Consider the following 14,340-nt stretch of genomic DNA (forward strand, 5'->3'; position numbering starts at 1 on the left):
AACGAAATTCTCACGAAAAATTTTTTATATAATCTAATATATAAAATTCTCGTGTCATGGTGTTAAACTTTGAACTCTTCCGAAACGGCTCGACCGATTCTCATGAAATTTTGAGTTTTTCATCCCCCTAAATGTTAAGGGTGGTCCACACGATTTCTTTTTTGACATTTTTTCTTTAATTTGTTTGATTATGAGACATCATTAAAAAATACATACAACTTCAAATTTTCACCCATCTACGATCAACAGTTACTTTTGTATCGCGATTTTAGTATCGGCAATACAACGTTTGTTGGGTCAGCTAGTATAATATGTATTTTGTTACATCCCAATTTTCAAGGTTGAATGCCAGCTGATGGGAAGCTATAACAAATATAGCTTAAAAGACACAACATAATAATAACAACTAGAGGTCCTGGGTTCGAATCCCGGTAGGTGCAAGCATTTATATGATGAATATGGATGTTTGTTTCCGAGTCATGGGTGTTTAAATGTATTTATGTATGTTTAAGTAAGTATATTGTATTAAATATATCATTGTCTTGTAACCCATAACACAGGCTATATATGCTTAACTTGGGGCAAGATGATTTGTGTAAAAATTGTGTCAATTTTATATTTATTATAATACTTTGGGTCATTTTACGTATTGCTGCCTGCTTTATTTATTTATATATTTGGGCAACTAACAAATTACACTCTTTACATGCTTAAACTTAAAATATAATAATAATATGGATAAGAGTTAATTCACTTATAAGCTATCACAGCATTCATAATTTTTACTAAGCTTATAGGACAGTAATTTAAACAATTTATAAACGAAAATCTAAAAATATTGTAATATATAATTTAAAATAAAAATGAAATATGAAAACAAGGTTTCTAAGTCACGTGTAAATAAAGTATTTTTTTTTTATATTGAGCAAGCGGAATGAATGAATCAATGTTCTGCGATTTGGCCAGTGAGTTATATGACCTACAGGGCCTAGAAATAGTTGCGTTTTGACCCAGATTAGTCCTAGATTGTGGTACTGCAAACAACGAATAGGCAATTTTTTCCTATTAATTTTGGAGAAGCGTTTATTTTGATATTTTATAGCAAGTATGGAGAATCTATTTTACCGCTAAAAATATTGTGTTAAAACAAAAGATCTATATATACATAACTCTCTAATATATAAAATTCTCGTGTCGCGGTGTTCGTAGTTAAACTCCTCCGAAACAGTTTGACCGATTCTCATTAAATTTTGTGTGCATCTATATGCACCCAATAGTAGGTCTGAGAAACGGATAACATATATTTTTCATCCCCCTAAATGTTACAGGTAGCCCCTGATTTTTTTTATATTTTTGACATTTTTTTTTAATTTTATTTATTATGATTCAGCATTAAAAAATAGAAACAGCTTAAAAATTTCGCCCTTCTACGATCAACAACTATTTTTGTATTGCGATTTTTATATTATTCTGTTCCCTCCACAAATCCGCTATAGGGTTGCAAGATGACAATCGAATACAATAATTGTAGTACGATACATTTGGTAGGTCGGTTGCATCTACTTTTTTTACTCCAAAATTTTTTTAATTACATTATATGGCAATACAACCTTTGCTGGGTCAGCTAGTATCAATATATAAACATCGAGAGACAAGAAGATCTCTACACCACTCTTGGAACTAGCTCCTTACTATTTTAAATATTAAATATTAAACTAGAAAATTGACCACGCATTATGGGGCTGTCAGATCGTCTAGAAGCTGTTATTAAATGATACTTTTCGAGTTACAGAGCATAATGCGACTCAGTGCACAAGTCCCAGCCACTGTTAAGGCATTATCTATAAATAAATTTAAATGTTTCATAAAAAAAAATGGCTCTGTCGTAAATACTATTACTCCACAGCTGAATATCTAAGTGATCGGACAGATTGGGACTAGATTATGATTATTTTATAGCGATAGAAATGACTGTACAATATTGTATATTTTTATTGAAAAGAGCGCAAAAAATGAATGCTGAGAGAGTTTCTTGCGCCGCTTCTTCTCTCTCAGAGCGCCATTTGTTTCCGAAGCGGTAGTAGTATCTAGTATATTAGAAATGACATGAAAAGAATTCTAAAGGAATCAATTTTGAGAAAATAAATGCCTTTTATACTGATGCATAATTGGAACGTGAATTAGTTTTCAATTGCACCAGCAGAGTATGCTAAGTTCAGTGCAAAAAAATAATTCATAGAGAAACCTTAATAAGGTTATTATATATAAATATAGTGGTATACAATAATTGTTGTTGAAAACTATTTACGGTTATTTTAAGTAACTTGGATTTTGATTATTTTATTAACATTTTTAATGTTTTGAGTATTTTTTAACACAGTCTAAATTAACTTTGAATGTACTGTAATATATTTTGATAAAATTTTGATTAATGCCAATTTTAAGAAAAAGACACTTGTTAATTTTAATCAGAGTTAGTATCGATTGCACGTATCATGCGAAAGAAGTACTTTTCAGAGTGTCTTCTCGATTGTACGAAGCGTTGCTGTAGTTGGAACATTCAACGTTGTGCCGCATAATGCACTTTAGTGCTGTTATTGGAAAACTACCTATAAGTCTATGATATAATAGTTATTTATGCAACTGTTGTGTAATAAGGAGTATTAAAACACGAATGCGGGTTTATCACATATAACAGATAATAGTATCACATGAGTGTTTTAATACTTAATTATCAATAGTTGCATACAAGACTTTATCTACACCGATAATATGTATCCTTTATTAAAGATTCTGAAACAGTTAGCTTACTGTATTAAGGATGCCATTGCTAGTAACCATTACATCATCGAAACGAGTGTTGTAATGAAAACGGGAGCTATAATGTTGTACTTAATTTCATTACAACACTCGTTTGGATGATGTTATGGTTACTAGGACTTTGGAACTGTTTTAGAATATTTAATAGAGGATTTATAGAGTGTAGATAAATGTGGTAACGTGGTGTTGGTGTTACAGGTTCCAGTTGCAGTTCGAGCGCCTGGTGGTCCTGGACTATATCATCAGGAACACGGACCGCGGCAACGACAACTGGCTCATCAAGTACGAGCAGCGGGGCCGCGCCGACCGCGACATGACTCACCCCACGGTAAGGCACGACCTCATCTACCAGTGGGAGGCTCCTTGGCACAGGATTCCGGCTAGATTATGAGTACCACAACGGTGCCTATTTCTGTCGCGAAGCACTGATGTATAAGTATTATAGTGTTTCGGTCTGAAGGGCGCCGTAGCTATGAAATATTGGCAAATGAGACTTTTATGGTTCAAGGTGACGAGCGCAATTGTAGGACGGCAGGACGTATCAATTACCATCAGCTGAACGTCCCGCTCGTCTCGTCCCTTATTGTCATAAAAACATCTACCTCCTGTAAAGAAGGAAGGTGAAAGATTCTGTGAGGAAAAGGAGTATTTTTATCTCCTTGTCTTAAGTTGTGAAAATCAATTGGAGAATATAAGAAGAGTAATGGTATTAATGTTTAATTTAATGTAAATATATTATCTGTAGGAAAATTTTATCGTAGTTGTGAATCTACGCCTATCATAACTATAATATCAGCCGAATATTGTATCTAATAAGTAAAAGTGTGAGTGTAGTGACATAATAAAATGACAAAATACTACTTCTACTCTTTTTTAAGTTCCGTAGAAGCTTTGATCCGTACCGTCGTATCGACTGAAAAACACCTATTTCTATAATTTTGTTGTCCATGGAAAAAGTTGTTTTAAAAACGCACTGTGGACAACATTTCACATCTAAATGTTGTTTTCAAAATAACTAACTTATGTTTGAATGTCTTTTACCAGGAGTGGAGTGGAGATTCAGACGGTGATCCAGAGGTTCGGATAGCGGCTATCGACAACGGCTTGGCGTTCCCCTTCAAGCATCCCGACTCATGGCGCGCTTACCCCTACCATTGGGCGTGGTTGCCCCAAGCCAAGCGGCCATTTACACAGGAAACCAAGTCAGTAAACCACATTATGCATTTAGCCGGATTTCATTGCTAAGTAATAAATATTCATTGCAAATTGTGCAGTAGTATCATGCTGTAATGTTGAATATATAATCTAATGTCTAATAGGCCAGTTTTATCTATTAAAATTAAATTATGAAATTATTGTTATTTTTAGTGTTTTTACCATAAGAATTACGAATTCAATTCTAAATTGTTGTAAAAACTTAAGGATTATTTATATTTTCGAAATTAAAATCACAGTTTTATTATCTTTGTGTCACGTGACCGAAAACGCCGACCACCATTTGTGACGTAATTATAGCAACACACCAACGATACGGACTATGTAAAGTCATTTATCTACACCCATGCTTTAAATCCTCTATTAAAGATTCTGAAACAGTTAGCTTATTGCCAACATTAAAACACCCAATGTTCTTATAACCATTACATCATCCAAACGAGTGTTGTAATGTTGTACTGAATTTCATAACAACACTCCTATGTTTTTTTTATCCCTTCATGCGCAAAGAGTTTCAACATACAGCCACATTCTTATTGCTCGATGCGTGGTTTTTTCAAAAAAAATTTCAAAAAAAGAACATTTTCGTTTACGCGCGCTCCACACTCCCAGAACGTCGCACGCCGTAAAAAAAAGTAGGTTATTCGAATCCCCGCCATTTTCCTTCGATATTTTTACTGTTTTGTTTACAAAAAATGAGCGATTCATTTTAAACGCTGCAAAAGAACATTATATTCGCGTGAATTTTAATTATTGCACTATACAAAATGTAAATTACTAGTAAAATAAATAATTATTTCATTAATACTTAGTTTATTTGTATATAATCAGTAATGAATGATATTAGGTTACTACTAGGACTGGTGTTTTAATGTTAGCAGTAAGCTAACTGTTCCAGAATCTTTTAGAGGATTCATATTCTGGGTGTAGATAAAGTCTTGTATGCAACTGTTGATAATTAGGTATTAAAACACTCATGTGACACAAATCCACATTCGTGTTTTAATACCCCTTATTACACAACAGTTGCATAAATAACTATTTTATTATTATAAAAACCAATAAGGATTGCACTGCACATTTGACGTTTCTTTGTTTATGTTATTCGTCACAATCATGGCGGCCCCCTTTTTTGGCGCGACTATTTAGAGTTTAAATTTTAAACTTTTTTCCTTGAAGTAATAAAGTGTAATTATTTTGATGAAATAAAAATGTCAGTTGGCTATCGAATCTTTTCGATAAATACTCTTAATATAATAATCTTTACGGTAAAAATTCAAATTGCCTATATTTCAAAAAAATATAAAATTTATAGCCCCCAATTTCTATAAAATTTTAATTATCATCCTGTTTTGCTATGGAGTTGAAGGTTAAAAAAGGGTACTGGTCACCAGATGTTAAGTGATCAACGTCGCCCACATTCTCCTGGAATACCAAACAAATAGCAGGAGCTTTGTCCACGTTTTTGAAAGGTGTTTGCGACTCACGTCAGTATGGTATCCAGGTTTTTTTGGGTATGGTGATAATTTCGTTAGAAAACACACTATAATATACAATGTCTAGTTGTTTACAAGGCACTGGATGCCGACACTTCGAGCAACTCTATACCTAAGTTTAGATTTTCGTGATAAAATAAATTCTATTTCCCGTTTTAAACACAGGGAGCTGGTATTGCCCCTGCTGTCCGATATGAACTTCGTGCAAGAGTTGTGCGACGAACTCCACGTGCTTTTCAAGGTAAGAAAGACCAATTAACTTAAGTTTTAGATTAGTTAAGTTTTAATTGAATCTGTCACTTTGAGAAAAATATGTACGAGTGAGATTATATCCTCAGAACTACTTAAAATAATTGATTTTCATATACCACCCCGTGCTACACGCTCTAAAAATTTATTTCATATCTCAAACACCAGTACAAATACTGGTATACGTACACCACTGCACAGAATGTTTGCTAAAACTCGAGATTTAACGAAGTAGATATGTTTTCGTGTTCCTCTAAAACTTACAAATCTATATATGTAAGAGATTTCCACGTATATAGTCACTCATCACGATATCTCTGGAACCATTAGAGCTAAAGAGGTCAGCTAAGTACGGATTTTCCAAAATTCCATCCGCAAGAGTTTTTTTTTATTATGAACCGAACAATGTCTGTCGGGTCAGCTAGTTTAAAATAAAACTAATCTCGGCACAAACAGAGTAAGTTAGAAGTCACAAAATTTGTAATTGTAACAACGCCTATATTTGCTCTGTGTTAAATTTATTTATTATTTTCTATAATTTTAAGATCTTCAATTTTGTAAACTGGTTGTTTGCGACTAACTGTAATTTAAATGTAAACTTAAATATTAAGTGTACTTGGTGAAACTGTTTAAGGAGACATATCACTATATTTATTTTATGTTTAAGGATGTATCTGTATTTGTTTCCAAATAAATAAATAAAAAAATAAAATAAAGACAAGGAGTGTTGTATTGTAGACTACACTTTAATTATGCAGAAGTAATGTTAAATTTTATATTGCTAACTATGGGCCTCGAAGGGCGACCACGTACCGGAAGACGCAGTGTTGGCAGGCCCCCCACAAGATGGACCGACGATCTGGTCAAGATCGCCGAAATACATTGGATGTGGACAGCGCAGGACCGATCGTCGTGGAAATCTTTGGAGGAGGCCTTTGTCCAGCAGTGGACGTCTTCCGACTGATGATGATGATATATTATATATAAATAAATTAGGCATCAATTAAAATTCACCATAATTATGCGTTCACGGTGCTCAAATGAAACTCGTATATGATATGCTGGGTCCATAAATAACGAACAACGGTAAGGTAACAAACGAAACAGAAAGAAAGTGTGTAGGTGAGGTTTACCAAGGAGCACTTTCGGTGGATTTCGTCTGCCGTTGTTCTTTGTATGTGGACAAGGCCACACAAGCCGAATATCTAATTACTCGTCCATGAAGGTTATCGAATTACTGCATGTTCATGTCATCACAAAAAACAAAATTGGCGACTGGTCGAGCCTGTTATTAGAAATATGTTTGTTGGAAATAATTAGTTAGTGAATTTACTGTACCCGTAACTCTTCTCTGTGTTTTTATGATTTTCCTCTTTACTTTTTCTTGTAACTTACTTATGTCGAAAGGTTTCTGTTATGTTTTTTGTTGAAGCATAAATTTTATGGAATTTTTGTAAATTGTTGAGTTACGATTTGTGCTTTAGTATTTATTTCAAAGAACAGTATAGAGGTTTATTTGTCATTTCTTCTTATTATAGATCAACTTTGTGTTATTTTAATATTTATATAAGAGATGTGCCGATTATGACTAATCGGCTAGTCGGCCAAGCCAAATAGATTTGTTTTTTTAACAACTATAATTTAATTTTGGAAACTGATGAAAAATTATGACCAATGAAAAATTCACGTTCCATTTCGAAATTTAAAGACTGATTATAAAAAAATATTAATATGAAAAATACACATACAAGGTAAGAAGCCGGATGGTCAACACTTTTTGCCTTATAATCAATCGCCGACTAGTCGGCACATCTCTAATTTATATGTATGTGCCTTTGTTCATGTAATTGAATAAATTAATTTTGATTTAATTTGCCTGGTAACGTGAGTGCGGTCTCCATTTCGTCACACGGATATAACATTAGGTAATTTAACGAGCTGTATATTGACAAATTTCGAAAATCCGAAAAACAACTGTAGGTTTCGTCTCATATAAATTCTTTTGTTTTCTTATTTATTAATACGGCTTTACTCACATTTTATCGGTGTGGGTACCGACTAGTTTCGGACCATTTAGAGGTCCTTCATCAGTGTAGTGGGTGTGACTGTAGTGGGTTTACGGTATTCGGTATCACTGACACTATGTCACTATTGGTGTCCACGGGTATAATAATAGTGACACAGTGTCAGTGATACCGTGCTCGTTATCACCGACGCACCCCGCCCTGTCCAGCCGCGCACTTCGAGCCCAAGTCCGCAGTAAGAGATGGGACGTTATCGCGAACCCACTACACTCACCCTGATGAAGGCCCTCCGAATGGTCCGAACTAGTCGGTACCCACATCGATAAAACGTCATTAAAGCCGTATTAATAAATAAGTAAATAATGTGTCACGAGAGCTATGATCATTTGTTTTGTTTTGTTGCAGCAAGACAAGGGTTTCGACAAAGGCCTGTTCGAGCGGCAGATGTCCGTGATGCGCGGCCAGGTGCTCAACTTGACGCAGGCGCTCAAAGACAACAAATCACCCGTGCAGCTGGTGCAGATGCCCGCTGTCATTGTTGAGAGGTAGCCATGTTTGTTGCTACATGTGTTGTTGTTTTACGTAGATGATATCATATTATATTGACGTGTGCGTGACGGCGGCAAACGGTCGTCTGTTTTCAAACTGTACCTTTGATTGGTTGATTTTAAAGTCTATACCTGGGCCTATTGGCATCATGACGTCACTAAAATGGCGGCCTGTCCCCATCTGAATATCAATGTTGAGTCGTCAATGATTCATGACACTTGATGACATAATGTTAATCTAATCTCTGTTTGTTCGGCACCTCATTTTATCGGGTCAGTATTAAAAAAAAGTACACACAATTATGTAAGTACGCAAGAAGTTATTCTTCTTTGGTATAACAAAACCAAAATCCATAAAAAAATTATCCCTCTTGCTATTATACGTTTGTAGAAGGAACAATGTTGTAATAAAGAAAGTATAAATACAACTGATGAAAATATTATTATATCGCATAATTTAGTTAAATAACGTTTAACTATATATCATTACTTCAAAACTTATATAAATCTCACATCCAAGTTGCTGAAGTATGATACAAATGGTTTAGTTGACCAGCTAACGTCACGGTGTCGAATTTGCGTGACGGTGTGCGCGCGCATCGTAAAATTCACTCTATTTTTTCCCTTACGCGCCAAAAACCTCCCAATTAATTTATAAATTGATTATTCTTAAGAATTTACTAAACAGCAGTATTGTGTACAGGTCTAAGGGTGGTTCAGCGTCGACACGGTTCTTCGACTCGTTCCAGCAGCGGTTCCAGCACAAGTCGCCCTTCTTCTCGTGGTGGTGATAACACGCGCGTGGGGACAGCGGTGAGCAACAATTCAGTTTTTCCTTTAATTAGCGCGAGTGTGACTTACACATTTAAGTAAAACGCTTTTTATAGCATTAAAACGCGTGTAATAATTGTAACTGTGTTTTTACATTAGATTTTGCGTAAAAGTTACATTTTTATTATTATTTTAGTTAACCCGATGTTTCGAGACCTTTCAAGATCACGTTTTCAGTGGGACTGCGGGAACACTTAAATTTATCGATATGGTTTTCCTGGAGGTTTTAATAGGATTGCATTTACTATTAGTACGAGCATTCTTACCTGATGGTAAGCGATCACCGCCAGTAATACATTCTTAACACCGTTTCCAATATACTATCTACAGATAGAGATAAATTACTACCTTCTTCTGTCAGTAATTTGGTGTCAATAATCCGAAGCTGTTCCAATAGACCCGATAAGTTATTCTTATATTGGGACGCGTGAATTGCAATTTCCATACAAAATTCTATCGCTGGTAAGATATACGTCGTCCCATTGACAGACAGCGTGTGATAAGGTGACTTACGGTCGATAAGTTTATTGAAATAGAAAACTCAACGATAGTCGATTTTTATCTCAAGTAAGAGATAGACTGAATATTGGGAACGACCGTTAGACACCTCCAACCAATCAACAAAAAATCATGTTTGTTGACGTCTTAAACAAATAAATAACTGGAAATAACATATTATCAAATGAATAATTATATTTTTACTGGAGTAAAATACTTTGTGATTGAATTAAAATGCATTACTTTCACATATAATTATCACTCTTAATAGTGATTTTCATTATTATAACACTAGAAATAAGGGATTGCTTGTAACTAATTCTAGTAGGCTTCATAAGATACATAATAGCTTTAAGGGTAAATGTATACACTTCTACAATAAAGTCCCAGCCACTGTTCAGGCATTATCTATAAATAAATTTAAATGTTTAATTAAAAAATGGCTCTGTCGTTAATCCTATTACTCCACTGCTGAATATCTAAATGATCGGACAGCCTGGGACTAGATTGTGATTATTTTATAGCGACTGTACAATATTGTATATTTTTATTGAAAAGAGCGCAAAAAAAAGAATGCTGGGAGAGTTTCTTGCGCCGCTTCTTCTGTCTCAGAGCGCCACTTGTTTCCGAAGCGGTAGTAGTATCTAGTAGTATAAGAATTGACATCAAAAAGAATTCTAAAGGAATCAATTTTGAGAAAATAAATGCTTTTTATGCCTTTATATTTAAAAATATATAATTTACATTCATTCGGTCTCATGTACCGTGCAGGATGCAAAGTATGCCAAACCATTTTGATCCTTTCAAAAATAATAACCATTTTAAGATAATACTAATAATAATGAAATATAAAATTTAAACGTGCATTTGTTTATATAAAATTTATTATTGTTTCAGCCACGGGACCTAAAATGGACATAGCAGGCACCAAGTTATCATATAATTGTATAGAACTAATGTGTATGTATGTTGTAGGGTAGCTCCGGAACGGATGTACGCTCTCGTCGACTTGTTATTATATTAAGGGCATTCCAAGTTGTAGCTGTTATAGGAAAATGTTAGATAATTAAATTTTTATATAACGCAAATCAATAGTCTGACGAAATAATTGAATTAACAGGCTCATTTTATAAATTTATTTGTTTTTATATTTGCCATAAATAAAAAAACAGTTTTGTGTACACAGGAATTTTAATGCATTTTAAGGAAAATGCATTAAAATTAAATAGATAGGATTTTAGATAAAATGGGTCGATGTTTCTATAAATTCGATATTTGTATCTCTCGCAATCTTCTTGTATGTGTACTGTTTACATATTATTGTCTACCAAATAGACGACAAAATCAAATTTGATTTTTACCTACGTATTACAACGGCGCGTATTTCTGCCGTGAAGCAGTCATTGTAATAAATGTGTAAACATTAATGTGTTTCGGTCTGAAGGGCGTCGTAGCTAGTGAAATTACTGGGCAAATGAGACTTAAAATCGTATGTCATCAAGATTACGAGCGCAATTTTAGTGCAGCTCAGAATGTTTTGGTCTTTCAAGAGTCCTGAGAGGCACTGCATTGTAATGGGCAGGGCGTATCAATTACCATCAGCTGAACGTCCTGCTCGTCTCGTCCCTTATTTTCATAAAAAAAATACCTTACCATTGTGTTATATTAGAAACAGAATAACGTTGACGGTAGGGACGACACAAATGTCAAATAACCACCGATTTTTTTAATGTAATATGTAATTATGAACAGCCTTTGTATATTCTTTTGCCTTTTGTACTGAAAGAAAAAACGAGCGGACAAGAAAAGTTAAACTTAAGCTGTCATTGTTAACTTTATATTGTGCTGCTTAGTTTTTTTATGAGATAAAGTGACGTGCCCAGTAAGACGTTCATCTGATGTTAAGTGATACGGTTTTTGATTGAACACAAACTTGAGTGGCCCTGCGGTTGCGGTCGGCACCTATGAGACATAGAGGTTGTGTCATTTGCCCAGTAATTTCACTAGCTACGGCGCCCTTCAGACCGAAACACAGTAATGCTTACACATTACTGCTGCACGGCAGAAATAGGCGCCGTTGTGGTACCCACAATAGTAGACTTTTGGTGGACTGTTCGAACAAAATAATATGTAAAATTATCATCGTGTCAAGGAACTAATCATTTACTGGAGTGGCAATACCAATTTAAAATTAACGATTTAATAATAGAAGACTAAATACACATTTCACAACACGGTACATTGTTAGATGTTGAAATAAAGTCTACCAAGAGAACGCCTAAGATTGCGAGGGGCAAATACAGGACTTATAAGATTAGATCGATTAATTTGTGATGAGTTTATAAAGCAACAATAGAACACTAGTAATTGTTATAATATTCTTTATTTAATTAAAAAATATTTGTTTACACATTATATATTAATTGGGCTCTGGCACGATTCTATAAACTTCTTATAAATTTCTTCAACGCTCAAGATTGTTCACCAAGGATAAGATATAAGCGATTCCTACGAGTGTAATCAGTGGACCCGAGTCGGGGCCAAGGGCCTCAGTAGACCCTTGCAGTGGAATCGCTCCTCCTCTCAATGTAATTTTAGCAAATTAATATCTAATTAAATTTTTTTGGTCAGTTCTTAAAAATATTTTTAAGACTGTAGTTTGTATATAACATTTAACTGGCCAGTATAATTTTCGCTTGTAATATTCAATAGCAAAACAAAGAAGGCAAAAGAAACACATTAGAAATTAATTTTCATACAACTTATACGTACGTTTGATCGAAATAAATGACGCATTTTGACGCAATAATACGAAGAAAACTTTGGAATATTGTTTTGAAACTCAGCATGTATTATAATACATAGAATGGTTGTTTAAATCTGCCCACTATCGTATGGAAGAAAGTTGTTTAGTTTTGAGCCAAAGTTTTGCCACATTATCCTGTACTTGTTATTTAATTTATAATATAGAGAGCAATTGTAAATCTTGTGTATAAGGCCTTATAAATATTTTAATAACATCCGTGCTGGAGCCTGTATTTAAGTACCGTAGGTTATTGTGTCAAGCTTTCAAACATTATTATTGGTTATTGACGGTTCAGTGTAAACACGGCAAGTATTGTTTCAAAAAATAAACATTTTAATGTAATATATAGGGGTGAAAGGAAACTCCAGGCTGAATCTAAACTAAAGTGGTTGCTTTCGTACCCTTTATCAGAATATCATATAGTTTAAATTATATTATCATGATTTGTATCTTTTGATAAATTGAATATACCATATCCATTGTAAAGTTAGTTTCTATGCATCCTCGAGGTTCAATGTCATGTAGTGTCGCAATTCCGGGAGAGATATTTTGGGTAATGTGCTAAATTCCTTGTTTTGGAACTGAAAAAAAGGATAAGACAGATACTTGACTCAAGAAAGTCAGTCAAATAATAGGTTATTGGAAGGCAACCGCTAAACAGGCGCTGGAATAATACATATTGTTTATCAATCCCAATAAAAGAAATCGAGAATGCTTATAAAATGTATATTTAAATTTTATATTTTAAAGTTATTATAACTATATATCGATACCTCCGTTCGAAAGAGTAACAAGAAAAGTGTTTCAAAAGAAAAATAAAGAGGTATGTAATTTATAAAAAGAAAATTTTCTAAACTTATGAAGAAATGTTGGAAGTACTAATCTGCATTCACTTTTCGACTTCTTTCTTTGTGGTAATGGTGGGTTATCGTTTATAAAACAATTTTTCATACTTATCTCAAACTTACTCAATTTTTTACTTGTTACACTATGGAACGGAAGTATCGATATGTATAACTTTATGATAAATGTCATATTATATTCATTCGTTTTCAGTTCGACTGTTTCTCAACCTTATGTTCCGTTTTGCTCTTTTTATTAGTCTAGTTTTGAAATATTTATTTACCATTTCTGGCCAGATCAATGCCATTCCCCACTGAACTGTCAGAAATGACAGTTTCACAAAATGACGGCTCTAGTTCGCATTTTGGCCGCTCGAGTGGATCTAGTGAATCGTATAGTATAATCTTATATCTTGTTCTGTTACATATGAGAGTAGTTAGGAATTAATTGGAGGGACTCGCTGTGAGACAAGCATTTTGAAACTATTTATTTTATTATAAGATGAACATTATAAATAAATATTTGTTAAATTGCATACTACCATACATTATTGATTTGTCCTTCTGTGAGATTTGTATCAAGAAGTGTATAGACATTTAATAGGATTGAATTTTGTATATATTTTTATGTTCCATGGTTATTTATAATTATGCATTAATTAATTGGAGAGAATATAATCACATTGCATTTTTATTTGTTGTTTTATTTTAATCCTGAGTGTTTTTGGTTTTCGAGATGGTATGATATCTCCAAGGTCCAAGTTTAATTATAAAATTGTTCAAATAAACCTAATGGAAAATGAAACTCAGATAAAATCAAAATAATATATTCAAAACAGGAACAATAAATAATTGTGCGGTAAAATAATCTTAAAACATAAAATTCATTCACTTTTACAAAGGGAACGCAAGAAATAATTCGACTAGAGCAGTGCGAGCAAATAAGCAAGATATTTAATATTGCACTTATTTTAATACAATAAAGATTTACTATCACGTCCGTAGTAATGC

General features: G+C 33.7%; 1 protein-coding gene across 1 annotated transcript in view; it reads left to right on the forward strand.

Moving 5' to 3' along the window:
- The window catches only part of LOC126975622 (phosphatidylinositol 4-kinase type 2-beta), a 46,391-nt gene extending 32,368 nt beyond the window's left edge, over positions 1–14,023 (forward strand). Inside the window, exons 6-11 of the mRNA XM_050823612.1 lie at positions 3,019–3,148; positions 3,865–4,022; positions 5,697–5,772; positions 8,210–8,349; positions 9,056–9,165; positions 10,579–14,023. Coding sequence (XP_050679569.1) covers positions 3,019–3,148; positions 3,865–4,022; positions 5,697–5,772; positions 8,210–8,349; positions 9,056–9,143 — 592 coding nt within the window. The 3' untranslated portion in view covers positions 9,144–9,165; positions 10,579–14,023. The remainder of the gene's footprint in view (positions 1–3,018; positions 3,149–3,864; positions 4,023–5,696; positions 5,773–8,209; positions 8,350–9,055; positions 9,166–10,578) is intronic.
- Positions 14,024–14,340: the final 317 nt, after the last annotated feature.

Source organism: Leptidea sinapis, chromosome 36, assembly GCF_905404315.1.
Source record: "Leptidea sinapis chromosome 36, ilLepSina1.1, whole genome shotgun sequence".
Classification (NCBI taxonomy): Eukaryota; Metazoa; Arthropoda; class Insecta; order Lepidoptera; family Pieridae; genus Leptidea; species Leptidea sinapis.